Source organism: Manis pentadactyla, chromosome 15 (assembly GCF_030020395.1).
Source record: "Manis pentadactyla isolate mManPen7 chromosome 15, mManPen7.hap1, whole genome shotgun sequence".
In the NCBI taxonomy this organism is placed as follows: Eukaryota; Metazoa; Chordata; class Mammalia; order Pholidota; family Manidae; genus Manis; species Manis pentadactyla.
In genome coordinates this window covers 68,757,156-68,777,991 of record NC_080033.1, presented here as the reverse complement: position 1 = coordinate 68,777,991, position 20,836 = coordinate 68,757,156, and the positions used below count along the sequence as shown (strand labels likewise).

Here is a 20,836-nt window from a genome sequence, read left to right as displayed (position 1 = left end):
AAGAAGGAAGGAGAGAGGGGCTTCAGCTAACCCCTTCCTTCAGCTGCAGTGGAGAAGGCAAACCCCTCTTTCCCTTCTTACCAGCCACCCCCACCCCCCCCCAAGCACATGCACACGCATCATCTCCCAAAGGCCTCGTTGCTCAGAAATGCTCTGTGAACCTCAGCCATTTCCTGGGTGGCTTCTTACTTGGGCCAGGGACCAGGAAGCGGCTACACGCATCTCAAAGGCTGCTCCATCTGTGATGAGCTTCCTTTAAGTCAACGTTTAAGAGAAATGGGCAACATAAAATAAGACAGTATTTTTTCTGTTCTCAAGATCTGGTTTGGTCACATCAAATCAAGTGCTCAATTCTTGGTTACACCAAGGATGGAGTCAGGCCTGGGGTTTGGGGACCTGTGCCCTGGCTGTTCCTGGGCTTGCCACGTCTTTCCAGCCATGACCACACCCAATTAACTTCTTATACAGCATCCTGAGTGACGTTGAAAAGTCTAAATCTACTTCTCTCCCTCGCACACACACATGCACACCACGCTTGAAACATTTGGGTAGACTTCAGTTGCTCTCAGGCTAAAAACCTGTCTTCGATGTGGCTGCAGCAGACCCCACCACGTGTCCGTCCCCCATTCCTGGCCTTGCTCATGGCAGCATGCCTGGCCAAAAATCTGCTTCCTAGGCCCATGGACACAACACCACCCCTTGGAGGAGTCCTGTCCCTGGGGAACGGGCTGCTCTAGTGGCCCTGCAGGACCCCAGTGGCACATTTTCATGGCTGCCACAACATACTTTGAATCAGGGGCTCTCAATCAGGGTCAGCTGTGCTCCCAGGAGGCTTTGGCAATGTCTGGAGGTTTGTTAGGTTGTCCTAAATGGGGGCATCTTGTGGGGTGGAGTCCAGACATGCTGCCGAGCATCCTACAGTGCCCTGACCAGACCCCACAAAGAATGCTCTGGTCCAAAACATCAACAGACCTGAGAGTGGGAAACCCTGTTTTAAAGATAGATGTGTTATCCCATCTTGCTGTCTTCCCAGATTAGTCCACCTGCTCTACCCTCTTGGCATCCTGGACTGCTCCTTGGTGCACCTGGTGCTGGCACAATTGCCAGCAAGTGACTATCACTTAAGTGCCTTTATCCACTCACAGTGTAGCTGCTCTGGAAGGTGGGGACCAGTGCCTGGTACATAGGGGCTGCTCCACGAGCACCCGTCAGTCAGAGCTCCGTAAGCATTTGTCGAACAAAACTCAGGACACCAATCAAAGTGCACGAAATGCACTCAGCTCCACGGATGAACGGCTGGGTACACACCATCAGCCACAAGCCTCAGTTTACCCTTTTTGTCAGTGCCGCCCAGGAGACAGCCCCTCTCCACTTTCCAGCATGTCAGCCTCTCTGATCACACTTCCTCATCTGCAGAATGAGGACGGTGAGGCCTGCTTCGTCCTGCCTTTACAGAACCAAGCAAGCACATGTGTGCAGAGGGCCTGACCCACCTCCTTTCCAGGTGTATACACCGGAGATGTAGACACCCACTCCGCATCTGCCGAGGTCAGCTTGGGGAGGAGCCATCTGTGCTCACCACCTCCACGTCCTCCCCTCCCATCACTTCTCAACTCACTTTGGCCCGGCCTCCCAGGTCCCTCCTGTGCTCCACGGCTGCTGGGATGCGGCCAGGACCCGAAACATCATCAGGGGGGCTCACTCTGTCTCACAGCAAGGTTGTCATTCTCAGAAGACAGAGCCCTGAGCATGCCGCCCTGTCCCCTTGTCCTGTGGGTGACTTCTGCCCGGAAGCTCACACGTAGCCTTCTCAACCCCTGAGAACATACACCGTGTAGGCGTCTGTCCAGCTTGCATCCCAGTGTGTCCCATTGCAATGAGGCAGGTGCATCCTGATTGAGGTCAGGTGCCTTTGGGACACCCCCAATTCTGACTTCCTGTCAAACTTGATTTGGGGGGAGCCACCCCTCCCTTCTCCTTTGTGTCTCCTCTGTTTTTAAGTTCTCTTTTATCATGGTGAAATTCACGTAATATAAAATCAACCATGCTAAAGTGACGATTCAGTGGAATTTAGTGCATTCCTATCTGGCCATTTCCAGGCCCCCCAAAGGAGACCCTGCACCCCTTAGCAGTCACTTCCATCCCTGTCCCCTAGCTCCTGGCAGCTACCAATTTGCTTTCTAACTTTACAGATTTACCTATGTGCATATTTCATAGAAATAGAATCATAAAATATGTGACCTTTTGTGCCTGCTTTTTGCCCTCCCTCCCAGTACTGGTTGCTCACAGCAAATGGGCCTGCACGTACCAGGGCTGTGATGGCAGGTGGGCCTTTCCCAAGCCCAAAGAAAATGATCTGGAAGGTGGGGACTCCTTAGACTATTCTCACCCAGCAGGGACAGCGGGGGCTGTGGGGCTGGCATCGAAGCTAGCGGGGGCTTCTGAAGGAGCCACAAAGCGCAGCTGTAACATTCCCTGCAGGATGAGTTGGCTGCAGAGGGGAGCTGTGAGCTTGGAGCAGAGCAAGCGAGCATGTAGCACCTGGGGGGTGAACCGGCCTCCCCTGGGCCAGCACCCTGACTTTCTCTGCCTTCCTGTCCAGCTCGGGGGTCTCAGTTCACTTCAAACACTTCCTGAGGTAGACCCTGGCATTGCTTCCCTCTCTAAAGGGCTGATACAGACATGTATTTCTTCAACGTGTTTGTCCAGAAGCCCCCCTGGGCCTTGCCTTTCCCTTCTGGAGCTGAGGGCAGTGCCTGATGCCACAAGCAATGGGAGCCAGGGAAGAGGGCAGCTGGGGTCTTCCTCTGGCATCTGAGGACATGGGGCTGTGGGGGGGGGGGACTGGGAGCCTCTGAATGGGGCTGCCAGCTTGGCAAATACAAATGCAGGAGGTCCAGTTACCTCTGAACTCCCAATAAACAAACCATTTTTCAGCATATGTGTTTACCAAATCCTGCATGGGACACACATATACTAAAAAATGATTCACTGTTTATCTGATTCAAAGCAACTGGGTGTCTGGGTAAATCTGGCAATGTGAGGAAGGAACGCTCTGGAGGCACCCATGATCTATGGCTCGATGGGGACATCCCCTGAAGGAGCCAGAGTGGAGGGGACCTGGAGTTGTGGGAAGATTCCCGGGTGGTGGAGGGGGGTCGCGGGGCCGCGGGGGAACAGGTGCAGCAGTGCCAGGAAGGGCGAATGGCCTGTCTGGGGAACTTGGGGGGCAGAGGCGGCAGTAGTGAGTGGCCTCGGAGGGTTTCAGAGCGAGCGATGGGGCAGAAGAGAGAGCCCAGTCCTGACCCCCGGGGTTTTCACAGTCCTGGTGGATTTGGTTCCTGGGATCAGTGCAGCGGGAGAGGAGCGGTGTTGGGGTCACAGTAACCCAGGAACCATTGGTGGGGGTCTCTAAGGAGGGGACATTTAAGATGAGGAAAACGAGCCCCATTCAATGCAAATGCTTCCTTTCTTCCAAGACTTCCATAACTGTCTCCCCCAAGGCATATGTCTGTGAATTACCTGGTTACACCCTTGCCTGGTGAGACTGCGTGTGATCCTCAGGCCAGCAGCACTCTGGCTCTAATAGGTCAGAAGCCCTGGGCATGGACCCTGCGATCAGTGTTCCCCAGGGGATTGGACTCGCTCCAAAGGTGGAGAACCACTGGGATCTTGTACAAATGCTCCTGCCAGGCTTATCCCCAGGCTGCAGAGTGAGGCTCAGCCATCAGGCTGCCTAAGGGCCCCGGGTGGTTCTAATACCCTGCAGGGATGAGCTGAGGCTGGCTGGCTGGAGGTGCACTCAGAACAATCCTATGGGGTCTTGTTCTTCAGAGGCCATCATGCTGCAGAAAATAGGCCGTGGCCAATGGGCCAAGCACTATGCTGTGCGGCGGTGGGGTGGGGGACTGGGGTGCTGGCCAGGATTGCTGCGAGCTGTAGGAGTCCAAGTCCTTCTGCTTCCTGGAGGAGGGGTGGGGCTGAGACCCGGGCCAGCAGGTGCCCAAGTCCTTCTAGAAGTTGGGCAGATGAGGGAAATGGGTACCCAATGAAGGGGTAGCCAAGAACAACTAATAGATCAAAATGTTAATGATGCATAGTCGCAACCCTAGCTGCAATGATCCATGCAAATGATACTGTAACCAAGTGAAAAGCGGCATCTCTGCCTCTCATTGTACCTGCCTCAATCTTTGGGTCACAAAGCTTCTGCTTGGCCCTGCAGCCATGCATGTGGGCTGGATAATCATCAACAGAATTTTGCTCGTGACTTGACACAGATGCAACCAGCCTCTTACCCGAAACTTGCCTTCCCTGAGGAGACAGATAAAGAGGTATGTACGAAAATGACAACTGGGGTAGCCATCATGGCCAGACTGGGTCAACAAAATGACTGAGTTAACTGACCAAGGGCAAGGAGTTTCCCCACCCTCCTCAGACCCTTGCTGACGCCCAGGAGTCTGAGGTTGATGGCCACCTCCTAAGCTCACCAGCTACCACCGGCCCTGGGAGACCCGGCTCTCTGAGCTCCCATGCACCCTATGCCCAGCACACTGCCAGCCCACTAGCCCACCTCCAGCCTGGCCCCTGAGTCTCCCAGGGAACACCTGGTCTTACCCAACTTACACCCAGCCCAACACAGTGCTTGGCAAACTGAAGGTGCTCAGAAATGTTTGTGGGTGGGAAGGAGAGAAGGGCCATGGTGCTGAGCTGCCTGGCAGGTCTCAGTACCCCCCAGGTGCTGGGAGCTGTGCCAGGACTGGGTGGGGGGAGTGGCAGGTATGGTTGCCAAGGACAACTGCAGGTGCACGCAGCCCAGGGGGCAGTGGTGGAGGTTACAGAGCGCGTGCTTTTAACGCTCCACTGCTTCCCTTGCTGGTGGCTGAGCAAACGCCCCGTGCCATGGCCAGGGCAGCTGGCCCAGGTGCGCGCACAGTCTTCATTGCTGAGCGTCCACTTGCCCATTCCCCAGCTTCTCATCTGCACAATAAACTATGCCTGGTGTCTCAGGACAGACTCAGTCCCTGCCCTAAATCGATAAATTATACAAGTGAGTTTGTTTTAAAGAATAATTAGGACTAATTAGAAAAAAAAAAAGCCATAGAAATACTAGAATAAACCATGGGCACTCTTCTGAAAATCTCAGAGTGAGAAAAGATTTCCTGAGTGCAAGACAAGCCAGATGCCATGAAGAAAAAGATGAGTAAATTTACTATATCAAAATGGGACCATCTTCTGCAAAAGGCGCTGCATGCAAAGTCAGAAGATGACAACCACACGGGGAAAATAACCGCCACTCATAACATGATGCAGAATAATATCCTACAGAAAAGAGGAGCTCTTAGATATAAAGGAGGGAAAAGGCTCCCAGCCCATGTTTTTAAAAAATGGACAGAGAATGCCTGAGAACTCATAGAAAAGGGAATGATAATAACTTGCAAACATGAAAAGATCATCAAATGAGCACAACTCCAGTGCACCATCCCTCACCTGTCTGGTAGGTAAGGTTCAAGGTTTGTAACAGGAGGTGCTGGGAGTGGGGATAGGGGCAGGGCATCTCCTCCACAGCTGGAGGAGGGTAAACCAGGACATGCCCTGATGGAGAGCAATTTGGCGGCATCAAAGTTTAAAATGGACCAGTCCTAGTAATTTTTCAGATTTACTTATTGAAGAACGGTACCTGTTCAAAGTCAGCCACTGCATATTGTTTACAATAGCTTACTATTGGAAACAACCCACCAGTGGTCTGACAATGAAGCACCAGCTAAATTAATTATGGTACCAACATAACATGAAACACTAGGCTTTCATAAGTCTATGAAAGTTTTTATTTACCTATATGGAAAATATTACATATATAGTGAAGTCAAACTAATATACAGTCAGTCATGTGTTCAAATCTTCAGTGTGCGCCTGAGCAAGCCCACCCAGACGCATTGCAGAACCTCTCCGGCTCCCAGAAGACTCCCTGTGCCCCCTCCCATCCCCCAAGTGACAGCCCCTTGAATGATGACCAACACCCGGCCTCCCATCAACACAGATTTCTCCTGTCTGTTATGGAACCCCACATAAACGGAATCATTCCTGTGCACTCTTGCGTCCGGCTTCCCTTACTCAGTGTCATCTTAGCGCTCCATGAGCAACATAGATTAATAATTCATTCTCCTGTGCTGTTGTGTAGCGTGCCGAGCATTCCATTGCATAGAAATGCCATAATTTGTTGAATTATCTGCATGTGGTAGGGCTTTTAGGCTGTGTCTAGTCTGACCTATTATACATAACATGGCTATGAACACTCACACGCATGCCTTTCAGCAGATACAAGCCCTCATTTCTCATGGGCACACACCCAGAAGTGGAACTGCTGGTCGAGTATACATGCCTTTAGTTACAGTAAATGCTGCCAAACGTTTTCCCAAACGGTTTCCCATTAACAATGAAAGGGTGTAAAAGGTGCATAATATTGTGACTAGTAAGTTAGCCTGTGTATAACAAAAAGGAAAGGGATACATATTTCTTGTATACGAGAGGCACACTCCCGGCAGAATCTGCAGAAACCAGGGGCTGGGTTTCCCTTAGGGCTGGGGTCAGGTGGCTTGGGGGCAGAGGCAGTAAGGGACTCCCACTGGACACTATTTTTTTACCTTCTTGAGTCTTGAACCACAAGTATATGAGTTGTTGATTCAAAAGAGGGAAAATCAGTCCTGACCAGGCCTGGGGCAGAGCTGGTCAGGAGGGGAGGAGGCTTCCTAGTGGAAAGGATGCTCAGAAAACCAAAGACTATATTGCCCCAGGATGGGGGGTGGGAGCCCTCCAGACAGGGACACGTCAGGGCAAGGCTGTGCACACGGGGAGCAGAGGGGAGGCAGCAGGCGGGGTGCTCGGAGCACAGGGGCTCAGGTCCTGGGGGCAAGCACGGCAGATGAACTCAGAGTGCCTGGCCAACATGCCTTAACGTTATCCGTGGTGGTGGGGTGCGGGTGGGGGCTGAGGCGGCAAACTGGGTGGAGGGAGCACCACCAGGCCCTCTAATTCTAGTTCCCTCAGCTCCTGGCTGCACAACCCTAAGCCAATCCCTTGACTTCTCCGGGTCTCAGTTTCCTCCTCTGTAAAATGGGAATAATGGTCTCCCCCACCAAGGATTGCTAAGGCAGAGTTCTTAAACTCCAGCCACTGAGAAAGATGGGGTTCAGAGGTGTTTTTCAGTCCCTGAAATGATATCTGGGTGGTGTTTGTGATTTTGCTGTGTGAGTGTGTCTGTGTCATGGTGGGGTGGCCTCAGAGAACAAAGAATGACCAACAGGACAAAGTTAGGTGCACAGAGTGCATCTCTGTTCAGGGCGGCCAGCACTGCCAGGGAACAAGTTCAGACAAGGTCAAGCTAGGCAGTGGCCAGTGACCAGAAGCCAACAGGAAGGCGGACCAGACTGGCCACACCGACGGAGACCGTGCTATACTTAAATATACAGAGGACATTGAAATGGAAGCTGCGGCCCTCGCTGTCGGTGTAGGGGTTACACAGATAGAAAGAGCTGGCCCTCAGCTTGCAGTACTTATTGGATTGGAATCTACAGTTTTAGGTACATACACACACACAGAGACAAAGGTAAATATGGAATTAACAGTGAGCACACACACCCCCTCTGGGAGGGCCCGGAGCCACGATGCCCGGCGGCAGAGGCACACCTGAAGTCAGATAATAATTTCTAAATACCATTCTGCCAGTAAAAGTGCCAGGAATCCCAGGAGAAAAGGCTGACTTCGAGGCTGAAGTGGGGAAAGTACCATATGAGCCTGAAATTTCTTGTGATGTCAGGACGGAGGGACAGAATCAGAGAAAAATGGAAAAAATGTCCAGAGGACACAGGAGTCACCTATGGGGCCCTAAAAGGGTTCTAAATGGCCACATCAGGGACCGTCTGAGCATCATACACAAAAATGATGGTAACAGATTTTAACATTAATCAAATAGGAATTCATACGTTCATGACGACATAGGAGTGAATAAGTGAATGGCTAAATGAATAGGGGAAAGGGTGTCTCTTCCTAATACCAGAACACCAGGTGGCAAATGGGAAAAGAGCAGTGGAATTAGGAAATCACCATGCAGCAAACACTGTGTGAGTGACTGACTGGGCCGGGATCATCAGCGGATGCTAAGACTAAACGGTAATACAGTATGAGGAATGGGCTGTTGACAGAGCCTCTGTGTGACTCTCCATAAAGTACTTAGTAATTACAACAGGGAAATCAGTAACTTTATGTAGTTTATGGCATTCGGGCAGACCTGGGTCCCAGTTCCTGGGACAGCTATGTCACCCTGGGCAAGTTCCTCCACTTTCTGAACCTCAGATTCTGCTGGGATATACGTGGGGCCTCCAGATCACAGGGTGTGTCCACAGATGTTCACTGGAGCATTATTCTAAACATCAAAAAAAGGAAACCACCTAAATGCCCATCAGTAGGGGGTGGATTGAGTAAACATGCTTATACTGAAGAATGTTCTTGATCTGTAGCTGCTGCAGGGTACGGGGAAGGTGCAGGAGTTGCAGACATGTGTGCACTATGACCCTACATACGTCGAAAAGTGACATTTATGTAGTTGTAGATAAGTAATAATGACCACGATCAGGTACTGCCCCAAATGCTTAATGCACATTGAATCATTGCCCTTTACAACAGATCTCCAGGGTATGTACAGGGGCCGTCCCGTTGTGCAGAAGAGAAAACAGAGGTGTGGAAGAACTAAGGAACTTGCTTAAGATCTCACCCCTGGCAAGTGGCAAGACTAGAATTTGCATCTAGGAGGCCTGGTTCTTCAGACTTCAGTGTACTAAACCCCAGCCTCTCTAGAATTGCCCAGAAAAATGCCCAAGCAAGCAGTAATCTGATTACAGCACAACTTATGACATGTGAGCAGTGCCTCCCTCCACCTCCGACTGAGGAGGAAAGTGGGACTGAAGATGTGGGCAGTGAAGGAGGAATTTCATGTTGTGCAAAGTTTCATTGTGGTTGCATGAAAACATCAAGACAAGTTTAGAAGGGGAGAAAAGGGAGGGAAGGAAAGAAAAATAAGCTTTGTTCCTGGTTCATAAAAGGTAGTGGAAAATGACAATGAATATTAGCATAATTAAATGATCAATGAAGACAACACTGCCACTCAGATTTCAATATGCTGGGTTAGGGGAGGGAGTCGGGGAGGGGGCGGCTGCGGTGAGGTGACTCCCGAAGCTGGAGACTGGGTGCTGCTGAACTAGACTAGCTGCAGAAGCCCCCTGGGGGGACAGGCACCTGCCAGATCGGAGGAGAGAGGCCAGCTTGGCTTGAGAGAGACCATGCTCCAGGGTGCACATGAATGTGGCTGATGTAAAAATAAAATGACAGATATGGAAGCATGTTTAGGTTCAGTATAAATCATTTCACCAAGTTCCTGCCACCTTCTCCAGGAAGTCTCCCTGAATTACACCCAGACTGCAGTAGTAATGTGCCCACCACTCCTCTATACACAGGCTGTGTCCAGCTTCTTTCTTATAAGCACTGCTTTCCTTCAGGGGGCTTATCTCTGTGCATAATTATATACTACTGGTCTAATAATTCAACAACTGTCTGTCTTCCCCATCAGACCAGAGGAGGGCTCGTTAAGACCCAGATTGCTGGGCCCCAGACCACACGTGGAAAGCAGAGTCAGTGGGAGCGGGTGTCAGAATGGTCTGTGTGGAGGCCAAAATAGTCAACCAAGCAGCAGGAACTTCCTGGCACTTCCAACTACTGACCTCATGACAATGACCCCTGACTCCAGGGCGTGCTCAGAAAGGCGTGTGCTGCCTGCAATGACCTGCTGTGCTGTCTTGAAATTCTTAGTCATTTTTCAAGAAGGGAGCCCCACGGTCTCCTTCTGCACTGGGCACCACAAATTATGTGGCTATTCCGCCTCCTCCACTGAGCGTTTCTCTGGGCACAGGGCCATGTGCTTGACCTCAGTCAGAGAACAAGATGGAGACGGAGTCAATACAAACTGTCACCCTTTGAACTGGACATCGTGCAAAAAGCTTTAAACACATTCTTTCATTTATTCTTCTTTTACTATTCACTGAGGGAAGTCAGACTCATGGGCAAAGAACTGGGCTGGATATTTATGTACATTACCTAGTCTAATCTTTTCCACAAAAAGCAGGTGGAAGGTCACTGGGAAGACAGCGGGGCTGGAAGAACATATTTTACTCACTTCCTTCCCAGGGGCCTGGGGCAGCCGGGTGGAGTTAATGAATACAACGTCCAAAGTGTCTGCAACCTCGCCAGGAGATGACATACTTTTTCACTGTGATCCACAAGGCTCCCTCCCCGCCGAATACCCTTCAAAATATTTTCTACGAGGAACACAGCGTATGGGCTGTACTGTGTTCCCTCAAAATCTGCATGTTGAACTCCTGGCCCCTAATACCTTGAATGTGATGTATTTGGAGACAGGACTTTCAAAGAGGAGCTGAAGCTAAAACAAGGTCTTAGGAGGCACCCCAATCCAGTGTGACCGGTGTCCTGATACGAGGGCATCTGGACACAGACAAGCACAGAGGGACGACCGAGGACACGGGGAGAAGACAGCCATCTACAAGTCTTCTAAATTCCTTCTCTTAGGGGCTCTGGGAATGTAGGATATGTCATCCTAAATTATAAGGCTCATGACATTGGGATGTGGGGCAAGCTTTCTAGGATGGCATCTTCAGACACATTCTCAAAAGCCCACAGGCTTTGCAAGAACTTCCAAGCTTTGAATATGAACTTCAGGGATTTGCCGTAATTCGTATAGACCTTCTGGGTGGCCAGTTTACAACAGAGTGCTGTGGTGTGACAGCACTGTCCACATTAGCATCTGTGATGACAATCACGTGACACAACACAGGGGCGACATTTCTCAGTGGTTAGAGCAAAAAACGGGCAGGGAATCGAGCCACCACAGGGCACACGATCGTGATGTTCGCAAGCCAACCACGACACCTCTAACCATTGAGAAGCATCACATTGCAAGCTGGGGTCTCACAATCTTCATTCACGAGTACTTGGCACAGCTCGTGAGCACCAAGTATGGGAATCCATACAAAGTGAAGAAATATTCCTTCCACAATGCCCAACGCACATGTTATTGTCAAGTGAACCAGCCAACTCTGCAGTTATCAAATGCCAGCCCTCAAAATTGGCATTCACAGGCTGCGTGCTGTCCACTGTGATTAGGTGTGAGGCTGGTTATTCTAAGCTAGCAAACAAATTCTGGACATAAGCATATGCCATTTTGTATACAAACACATAATTAGACATTCTCAGCGTGTTATGAAAATCAAAATTCAAAAGGAGTCAAAATAAAGACTAACTCAAGACTAATGACAACACTAACAAATACAGGTAGCTATCGAGTAGGCCATATGCCAAAATTGGCTCTGTTTTTTGTGTGAATTATCTCATTTAAGGAACTATTTCTTTTTCCCCTCTCCCCACAATCATCCTGCCTCTCATATTCATACCCCTGTGCAATTCCTCCTGGTCTCCTTGAGTATAGGCTAGACCTACTTGCTTCTAATGAGTAGAACATGGCAGCAGTGAGGGGATATCACTTCCAATATTGGGTTATAAAAAGCGTGTGGCACCCAGGCTTCTATGGATGCTTGCTCAGTCTCTTCAGGTCATTCCCCTCTTGGGGAAGCCAGCAGCGAGGCATGAAGCCATTCTGGTGAGAGACCCACATAGTGAAGGTCCGAGGCCTGCAAACAGCCGTGAGAGGGAGCTTAGAAGCAGATCCTTCCTGCTCCCACCCCACTAGACCTCAGATGAAACCACAGCCCAGTCAACCACTAGACAGCAGGCTCATGAGAGGCCCTGAGCCAGAAGCCCCCAGCTGAGCCGCATCCAGATTCCTGACCCACAGAAACTGTGTGATGATTCATATTTGTTGTCTGAAGCCCCCACATTTTGGAGTAATTTGTCATACAGCCATAGACAACTAATACAACCATTCAACATCACTGCCTAAGTTTTAATAAAACAACAGCAGCTGTATCAAAATATAGTTGCTGCATTTGTACTGTATGATTTTATATAAACTTAGTTTGACTTTATTGAGTTACAAGCACACAGTTATGTTTATTGCAAGTTTCATGCTTATACTATGTAAGTCACCTTTGATACAAATAATTCAGACATCATGGGGCGGGGGTTGCATGAAGACAATGTCACCTATTGTTAAATTTTGAGAAACACCAACAGTTTGTATGCATGTGTGTGCACGTGCATGTATAAGCCTTAGAACTCCCATACATTCTCTTACTGCAGCTCAAGGGTGATCTCTTAGCAACACAAATCTGATGGTGTCTGTCTTGTTTACTGCATTCTTAACATTTGGCACATGTGTGAATAAATGAATGACTAAAACCCTGACTTAAAACACTTCAGTGGCTCCTTGTTGCTTTAGCGATCAAGCCTAAAGGCTCTGTGTGGCTTCTCTACAGCCACATCCTTCTCCCCCCACCCCCTACAGCTCACCCCCTTCTGCCTAGAATGCTCTGTTGTCTCTGCCCCTCACTCAGGGCATGCCTCTGAACCTTTGCCACTCCTTTCTATCTTAAATATCCCATCCTCCCCCAGCCATGACAATCTGTCATGGCACTGTCATCTGTAGTCTGTAGCAAGGTACCTATCCCCACCCACCAGGACAGGGTCCCAGGAGAGCAGTAAATGGCTGCATCTTTTCCTTCACCCCATCCCTGGTGTGCAGCCCTGGCCTGACACACAGTAGGTGCTCCAGGAATCTGGGGCAAATGAGTGGGCGACCACGACATGAGTCTGTTGGAAGCCAGTCTTCACCCTGGAGGAGCCCAGGAAGATGAATCAGTTGGCCAAGCAGGAAGGCAGGGCAGTGTGGAGCTGTGGCAGTCTTGGTCAGGAGATGGGAGCCCCGAGGGCAGAAGGTAACTTCCTCAGAGTTGACATCCAGTCATCCTGGAAGCAGGAATTTCTAGTCCAACCTTCTTACCCAATGTTCAGGGCAGCAGAGAGCAGCTTTTTCTCCAGTAATTAAATTAAGGGGGTCTCTCAAACACCTTTCTTTTTGTTACTCTGGAAATATAGCAAGAATGAGGGTGCCTTCAGAGTGTGAGAACTAGGCCCACATTTCTAACTCTGGCCCTCCCTGGTCCCTGTCTCCACCACTTGCCCCCTGCCCGGTCACTCTGCTTTTTATTCTTCATCACACCCAAGACTGATAGATCTTAAACATCTCTTGGTTTCTCTGCTGACCGTGGGCCTTCCCCATGGACTCTGTGTAGTACGCTGCCATATCCTTAGGCTCGGCCCCTCCTGTGAGCCCCGAGGTCCTCGCCTAGTGAGTGATGACAGTAATAAAACTTGCCTTGGTGCGAGAGCCCAGACAGTTCTCACTGCTAATCTGTGTTAGAAGCGGGGTGATTCGGCGAGGTGCCTAGGAGGTTCAGAGGCCCTCCAGCACGTTGTCACATACAACAAGGGCTCAGGGAGGAAAGTCACGGCTGTTGCAGAAATGATCACTGTAAAGAACACTTTGCTGCTGCTGCTTCTTCAATTTTTCTTGAGGAAAGACAATCAGCAGAGGATGTAAGTGTGGAGCAAAGCTAGCGTTAGGGCTGTGAGCTGAGCTGGCAGCACACAGGTGGCCGCACCCAGCACCCTCCCTGTTCACCTGCATTGTCATTTCCTGGGTTGGCACAAAGCTGCCTTCAGAGACAGGACGCTTTGTTTCTCAGCCCCCTTTGCTGCCGGCTGCCTGGGTCAGCATCGCTCCATACTGCCAAGTTGTCAGAGACACCCTCAGGGTGCTGCTGCTGAACCCCCGTCCACGGCCAGGTGGGTGAGCCCCTGCATACCTGCAGACAGGCTGAAGACCCATCCGCCCATGAGGGCCCCTCTGAAAAGTTTTGCAGGAATGGGGTGCACTTTGGGGCAGCAATCAAAGTCACCCCGGCATCTATTCATGCTCTACCAGCCTCACACCCAGCACTCCTGAACATCCTATGAAGTCTGATTGACTGTAACCAACTATACATCCGGGATGTTGGAAAAATACCCAGTTTGAAGCAAGAAATCAAAAGATGGAGAGAAAAAAGTGGAAAAAGTAACATAGAAAAGGCAACCGTGCTGGCAAACTCATCTCAAACTGCTTTAACAGAACACACTGCACAGCGCACACAGAGAGAAACGGATCTCGGCCAGATTATTGAACTCTACCTCCAGTCTGGGTTTAAACACGTCACTCCAGAAAAATAGAGATTATCTGAGAACTGGAGGTCACACAGCCCTGGGGTCTGTACCCTCGTGCCAGAATCCTCACGTTAACATTCGTTTACAAAATGTTATTTTTTAAATGCACAGTTAGTTAAGAATCACACAACCAAAATGTTTTGATGGTTGCCATTCTTTGGGAGGAAAGTGAAATACTTTAAATCAAGTTTTTCCAGCGGATCTTGTTCAGTAAAAGTTAATCTAACCGTGAGGCTTCCCTTTACCAAAGGACCCCGGCAAGGCTGTATTCTCCTGAGGACCTCCAGGGGCCCTTTTTGGGGATTTTATTTTTAAATGACCGATTCAATGCGTTTAAAGGAAAAGAGAGCAGTGACGTGGAGATGCTCTTGCAAAAATTCAGGGCTTGCTGCTCAGCATCACAGGAGTTCTGCTCACAAAGTTCAGGAGAAAGTTGTTAGGTCCCCATCACACCTGGCTTCTCCAGGTGGAAGGGATTTTTTTAGACAACTTTGTCAGTTCCTCCCCTGGTAAAAACTCCCCCGCTGGAGAATTCTGTTGGTTTAACCTGAGGGGGGTCCCCTGGAGGTTGCAAAGTCAACATGCAAATCTGAATTATTTTTCCAAAAACGCGCTGGAGGCGGGCGGAGCAAAGCTGGGAGGCCCGGATACTCTCACCTTGATTTACACCATCATTTCTCTGTTATTACTGCTAAAACATCCGCACAACAGTGTGTCTCGGGTTGGTTTGGTTTTTGACATCGCTTCCCCCTCCTAGTTCAAGTAACTTTTAAAAACCCATAGAGCAGCCTGGGTGTGAAGACGCATGAATTTCGAGTCTCTGCAGTGAGAGGAACCCAGGCCACGTCCCTACCGGGGTCATCTGCTAGCCGTGCGCCCGCAAGAGGCAGATTGCACCTCCCTCGGCCTCGGTTTCGCATCCGCAAAATGGGCCGCCGCCCGGGAGCTCCGGGGCGCGCGGCGCTGCGGCGCGCGGGCGCCCACACTCACCGAGCTGTCCCCCTCGGCCCGCCGCAGCGGCTCGTACCGGTGGCCCGCGCGCGTGGACACGAGCGTCCGCAGGAGCTGCGAGAAGCGCCTCCCCGCCATGGCGAGCGCGCGGCACCCTCGTCCCGCCGGCGGCCGCCCCGCCTGCGCCCCTCGGTCCCCGGCGCGGCCGGGGCTGGCTGCGCGCCCGCGCCTCCTGGGCCCGGCCCCGGTTACCGGGGAGCTGCCTACCTGCGCGCCGCAGGTGAGGCCCCGCCCCGGGGTGGGGCTGCGCGCCGCGGCCTCGGCGCACCTGGCCTCTCCCCGGCCCTCCCGCGGGGGCCGCGGCCACGCCCGGAGCTGGGCTGCCTCCAGGTCCGCAGCGGGGCATGGGTGGGGGCGGCCGGCAGACACTCGTAAGGCGCGATTCCCAGACCCCTCCTCACCCGGGGTCGCTGGCTCTGGAGCTGGCCGGGGAGATGGACGTTAGCAAGCGCCCGGGGGGTTCTCCTGCGGAGCCGAGGGGGGTCGGCCCTAAGGCGCCGGGAGCACTCCGTGCTGGGCCGCTCTGCACTAGCCACGTGGCCTCTCTGAGCCGGGTTCCCTTCTCTGTTCCTGAAGGAGAAGCCTAAGCCCTCACCTCCAGGGAGCACCCCGGGAGTGAATCCCAGGAGCCGGGGGAGAGTGTGCAGACCCCACCCACTGCCTTTGGGCTCTGTGGAGTCTTTCATGATCTCGGAGCTCCTTATTATTCTTACCTGCAAAATGGGCTCCTGCACTTGCTAATTGTGGGACCTTGGCAGCTTTCTTACATTTTTGGAGCCTTAGGTTATTGATTTGTAAAATGACCCCCATGACAACACCTCCTTCACACTGAAAGGGAGAGAGTGCTGATGGTACCATCATTATAGGGATGTTGCTGGGCACAGATTTCACACGGACACACCTGTGCCACTCCTGTGCCTCAGTCTCCTCCTCTCTAGACTGGTGTTACTTAAGGATGATAGGACATGGATGGCATGGGTGTTTGTCTATTGTGCTACCCTTTTTGAGCAAATATTTGCCACCTGCTTCATCTGGTCATTCAGATTTATATTCAGTCATTCAAAAGTATCTGCCACCCCTTCAACCAGATGGACAGTTCTAGTGGCCCTCCTTGTTTCTTTGCCTCTTCCCCTTTACGGAAACAGAACAGGTTGTCAGCATCATACTGCCTGCCTCCTCCAGTTTTCCACAGAGGCCAGGAATAAAGGGAAAAGCAGAACTGGTGTGAGTTATTAGTCCAGATTTGAACCCCAGGACTGTTCCTTCCAAATGAATGACCTTGGGCAACTTTCTTCACTTCTCTCCACCTCAGTATACTCATCTGCAAAATGGGATAACACTACCCACCTACGAGTCAGGGTCCCAGCAGGAAGCAGAGGGAACCCTCAAACTGAGTAATTTGGGGAGAGTTTGATAAACAGCCTGTTTACAAAGGTATGGGCAGCATGTCGAGAAACCAGAGGAACTGCGATTGCCCACAATGAGCAATAGCAAGAAATTACCATCCACGGTCTGGGAGGCAAGAGGAGAGAACAGTTACCTGGAGAAGGTGGCCATGTGGAACCGAGAACTTCGGTGGAGGGAAAGAATGGGAGCCGTGGGTGCAGACTCCTGGGCTGAGAATCCAAAGGAGAAGAGAGAGGAAGTGGAGAATGGGTCTGGAGAAGCAAAAGGGGGCTCTTCAGCACCGACCTCAGTCCTGTCGTACAGAACAGAGCTAATGTCTGCAGTGGTAGAGTACCTAGTAGCACCTGACACAATAGATCCTCAGAAAATTCTATTGTTAAAATAAAAGATAAATGGGACCTCAGCTCAGTTACTTCTCAGGTCTTGTCCAACTGGCATTCTGTGACTTTAAGATAGTATTAGGTCCAGGGAGGAGCAATGTGTTGTTGGCAAAGAACTTCATGCTTTGCCAAGAGTGTTAATCAGGCATCGTCTCTCGAGGTGATGCAGCCTCTGGGAGCAGGGAGCCATGAGCTGGTCAAATGCCATTTCCTTGGAAGCCCAACCTTTAGGAGCCCATCACTGTGGCCTCTGCTCCAGCTCAGAGGTATCAATGCTGCAGTTTGTGGATCGGGCTTAAGAATACCTGGGCCATTCAACAGGGAAGCCCTGGGTACTGGGTACTGTGGCATACTGGGACATGTTGGGATGAAAAAAAAAAAAAAGGAGTGGACCACAGAGAAAGCAGTCAAGGAAATCAGCTCTGTGACTGGATGCAGCTAAATGGGTACCCTTAGCCTTGAATTTGTTCAATTTTTATTTCTGTTGCATTGTGATCAGAAAATGTTGCCTGCACACATATCTAAATTTTCTTAATTTATTGAGTCTGTGAAATTTCTGTAAATATTTCAATAGCACTAGAAATGTTTGCATATTGTTCTTTGTAAGGGTATATTGGTGAGCTGTACTTCTTTGCAAATCAGTTCCATATCAGTTCATTCATTCTAGTTACAGTGTTCATGCTCTTATTTTTGACTACTTGATCTGACACAGGAAGGAAATGAAGAGTTTAAAATATCCCAGTCTAATTGCTGTCCTGTCCACTTTTTCCTTGCATGTCTGAATTTTGCTCTTTGCGTTATGCTTCGCTCTCGGGCAATGCATATGATTTACCTGGTCGTTATAACCCCTGTAACTCTTTAATGCCATCTGTATCTCATGAAAACATCTTAAATTCCACGTTGTAGAGTTAATATTGCCAGTGTTTCTTCTCCATGGCTTAAGTCTGCACAATCTCTACTTGCTATCTTATTTTTTAGCTGCCTTGTTTCATTTTCCACCAGGCTGTAAGCTCCGCAGAGCAGGGAACTCCTCTCTTCATCACTGTGGGTCAGCTCAGTGGCTGTTATGGTACATAATGGTCCTGAAACATGGTAGATGCCCCAGAGTATTCATTCAATGTGTCTCTCATAAACAGATCAGCGAAATTTGTTTTAATAAATTAGCAATTATTTTCCTTATAACGGGAATGTATTGTGTCTACGTCGTTGCAGTTGCTACCATCAGACTGCATCAACCTCATGCATGTTTATCCCCATGCTTTTTGAGAGACACATTCTGCTGTTTGGTGTCATCTTTTACTTTGATTTTGGAATACATATCCCATTGAAAATCCTGTCCGGAACTATCTGAAAGCATTTCAGAAATAGACACAAATGTTTATACCATCTCTTGATTTCCTTTTACAGATGCGAAGGAATTTTGTGATTTTGTGACTTTCATTTTCCTTTTTCTAACCTTTGCTGTTTTCACTTCCTTAGTAATTTAATCCAATTAGCCACCCCTTATTTCCTTTTAGTCTTTTGTTATTGTGTGTGTTCTCTGCTTTCCCCCAGAATCATGCTGGCTGTTCGTCATCATTTTCAACATTCCTTCTTAGCTCTGCCATTTGGTTTGGACCCTACTGTCATCACCACCGACTTCAAGGTTTTTCTCCATCACGAGTTTTCTGTCTGCCTTCAGCTTGCCAAATGCCAGAGTTCACTCTCAACTAAGTCAGACCAAGACAGCGTGTTGGGAAACTTCCTGAGGTTTGCAGCTCTGAGAGTGATCTGCAGGCTTTGGCCAGCACTGAGAGTCAAGGGCGGGACTCGGCCCAAAGCATCCAGCCTTTCTTGAAATATCTGCTCTGGGCACCTTGAACAATGAGGTCACCCTCTTAAACTCCCATTCACTCTCTATACAAAAGTGGTGTCATTTCATTACCCATAAATTATCTCCCAACAATACACCCTGTTGGGGAGATTCAAAGTAATCCCAAGGTACCTGAAAATCAGTTGGTAATAAACCTCACAATTAGAAGGCTGGCATTTTGAAGGCATCCTTTAGGGGTAGGTTACACAAAGAGTATATTATATAGTGTGTGTGTGTGTGTGTGTGTGTGTGTGTGTGTGTGTGTGTGTGTGTGTTGTTTAATTTTAGGAACTAGTGTGAAGTTATGGCTCTTTACATAAACCCTCAAGTTTGTTAATGGCCCAGCAAACAATAATATAATCATTTCATAGATGAAGAAATTGGAATTTGAGGAGGAAAAGCCCCTTTCATTCACTCAACAAGTATTTTTAAGCACCTGCCAGGTGGCGCTGAGACAGACCCCTGAACACAACAGACTCTATTCCTATGTTTTTGTAGCTTGTCTTCTGCAGGGTGTGACAGGCTCCCAACAAATCATGAGTAATTCGATGTCAAGCAGTGAATGTAGTGGGTTGAGTAATGCCCCCCAAAACCCCATGTCCGCAACCTAACCCCCAGGAATTGTGAATGTTCCGTATTTGAAAAAAGAATCATTAAGGCTCTCCAGAGGAGCCTGTGGAGGGAGAGGTCCCTGCGGACACCTGGATTGCAGGCTTCAGGCCTCCAGAACGGGGAGAGGCTGGTGGCAGTTTGTTCAGGGAAGCAAGCAGAGCGAGCCGTGCAGTGACCAAGAGCCAGTGGGCGGGGGCAGGAGAGTGTGGGCTCTTGGGGCTGCAGCGGTCAGGAGAGAAGACCTCAACAGGGGGGCAGTGCCCTTGTGGCTGCCTGGGGACAGTCCTCTGAGAGAAGGGTAAGCACTGGGGCTCCTGGTGAAAATGTGTTTAGCTGTGTCACTATAGCGAGACCACTTGTGTGAAACAACTCACACATTTGCACCAAAACTATGGTCTCCCTTGCACACACAGAGTCTGTTTCCAGACATGAGTCTTGTGATACCCTCGTTGTCACCTCTTCTGTGGTCATTGTTGGCCAAGTGATGGGGAACATGGCTGAGCACTTCCTCCAGCTGTGGCATTTCTGGGCTTCCATGGGCCTTAATTCCACCAGGAGACCCCAGGCATGGCCCGCTGGTGCCCAGGGAATGCGCCTGAGACTTGCTAAATCCCAAGAGGCAAAGACACAGCACAGATGGTACCCTCCCTCCTGCTACAACCAGGCAGATGTCACCACTCACTCGAGAGGGGACACTTCCCCACTGGCAAGACGGACCTGGGAATCCTCTTTATCACACTCTAAGCAGCTGCCAATAGTTGTTTGGACCTGGCACAAGAATAAACCTATTTCCCAAAAGATTTTCAGAAGAGGAGAGAGTGCCTTTGGTGGGGGGGTTGTTATGGAACCTTCTGGAAGGCGGTGGTGTGGCTGAAGGGGAAGGTCTCTGGGTGTAAAGCCCACACCTCACAGAAGGGTGCACTCTGGTGTGCCGTCAGTGGGTTCCGACAGATGCCAAGTGTCCTGTCACAGGGTCGTGCAGGCTTCAGTGTCCTCTGACCCCCTTTGCTCCACCTTCCCTGGCCCTGACCCCCTGACCACCACCACCCTTTCACTGTCTCTGTAGACTTGCCTTCTCCAGGTGGTCATGGAGGGGAAATTTGACCCCCTTTCAAAATCAACCCTCATTTTAAACATTCAAAAGGCCCCAGTAAGAGCACTCCAGTCCCAAGCAAGGAGGTCTTTAAACCTTCCGTGTTTAAACCTACCATCTCGAACCCCACCTCCAAGCCCCCATCACCTGGAGGCAACTGACTGTCCCACAATGGCTGGGCTGGTCCCAGTTTCAGCACAGAAA

The 20,836-nt window shown here is 50.1% G+C and overlaps 1 protein-coding gene across 2 annotated transcripts in view; it reads right to left on the bottom strand.

Annotated features, from left to right (window-relative positions):
- ATP2C2 (ATPase secretory pathway Ca2+ transporting 2) overlaps positions 1-15,989 on the bottom strand; it is a 71,976-nt gene extending 55,987 nt beyond the window's left edge. The window contains exon 1 of one of the 2 annotated variants that reach the window (XM_057493264.1): positions 15,690-15,989. In XM_057493264.1, coding sequence (XP_057349247.1) covers positions 15,690-15,974 — 285 coding nt within the window. In that variant the 5' untranslated portion in view covers positions 15,975-15,989. Of the gene's footprint in view, positions 1-15,267; positions 15,475-15,689 lie in introns of those variants that run through there. The other variant, XM_036909395.2, reaches the window with a different exon arrangement.
- Between the last annotated feature and the right edge of the window lie 4,847 nt (positions 15,990-20,836).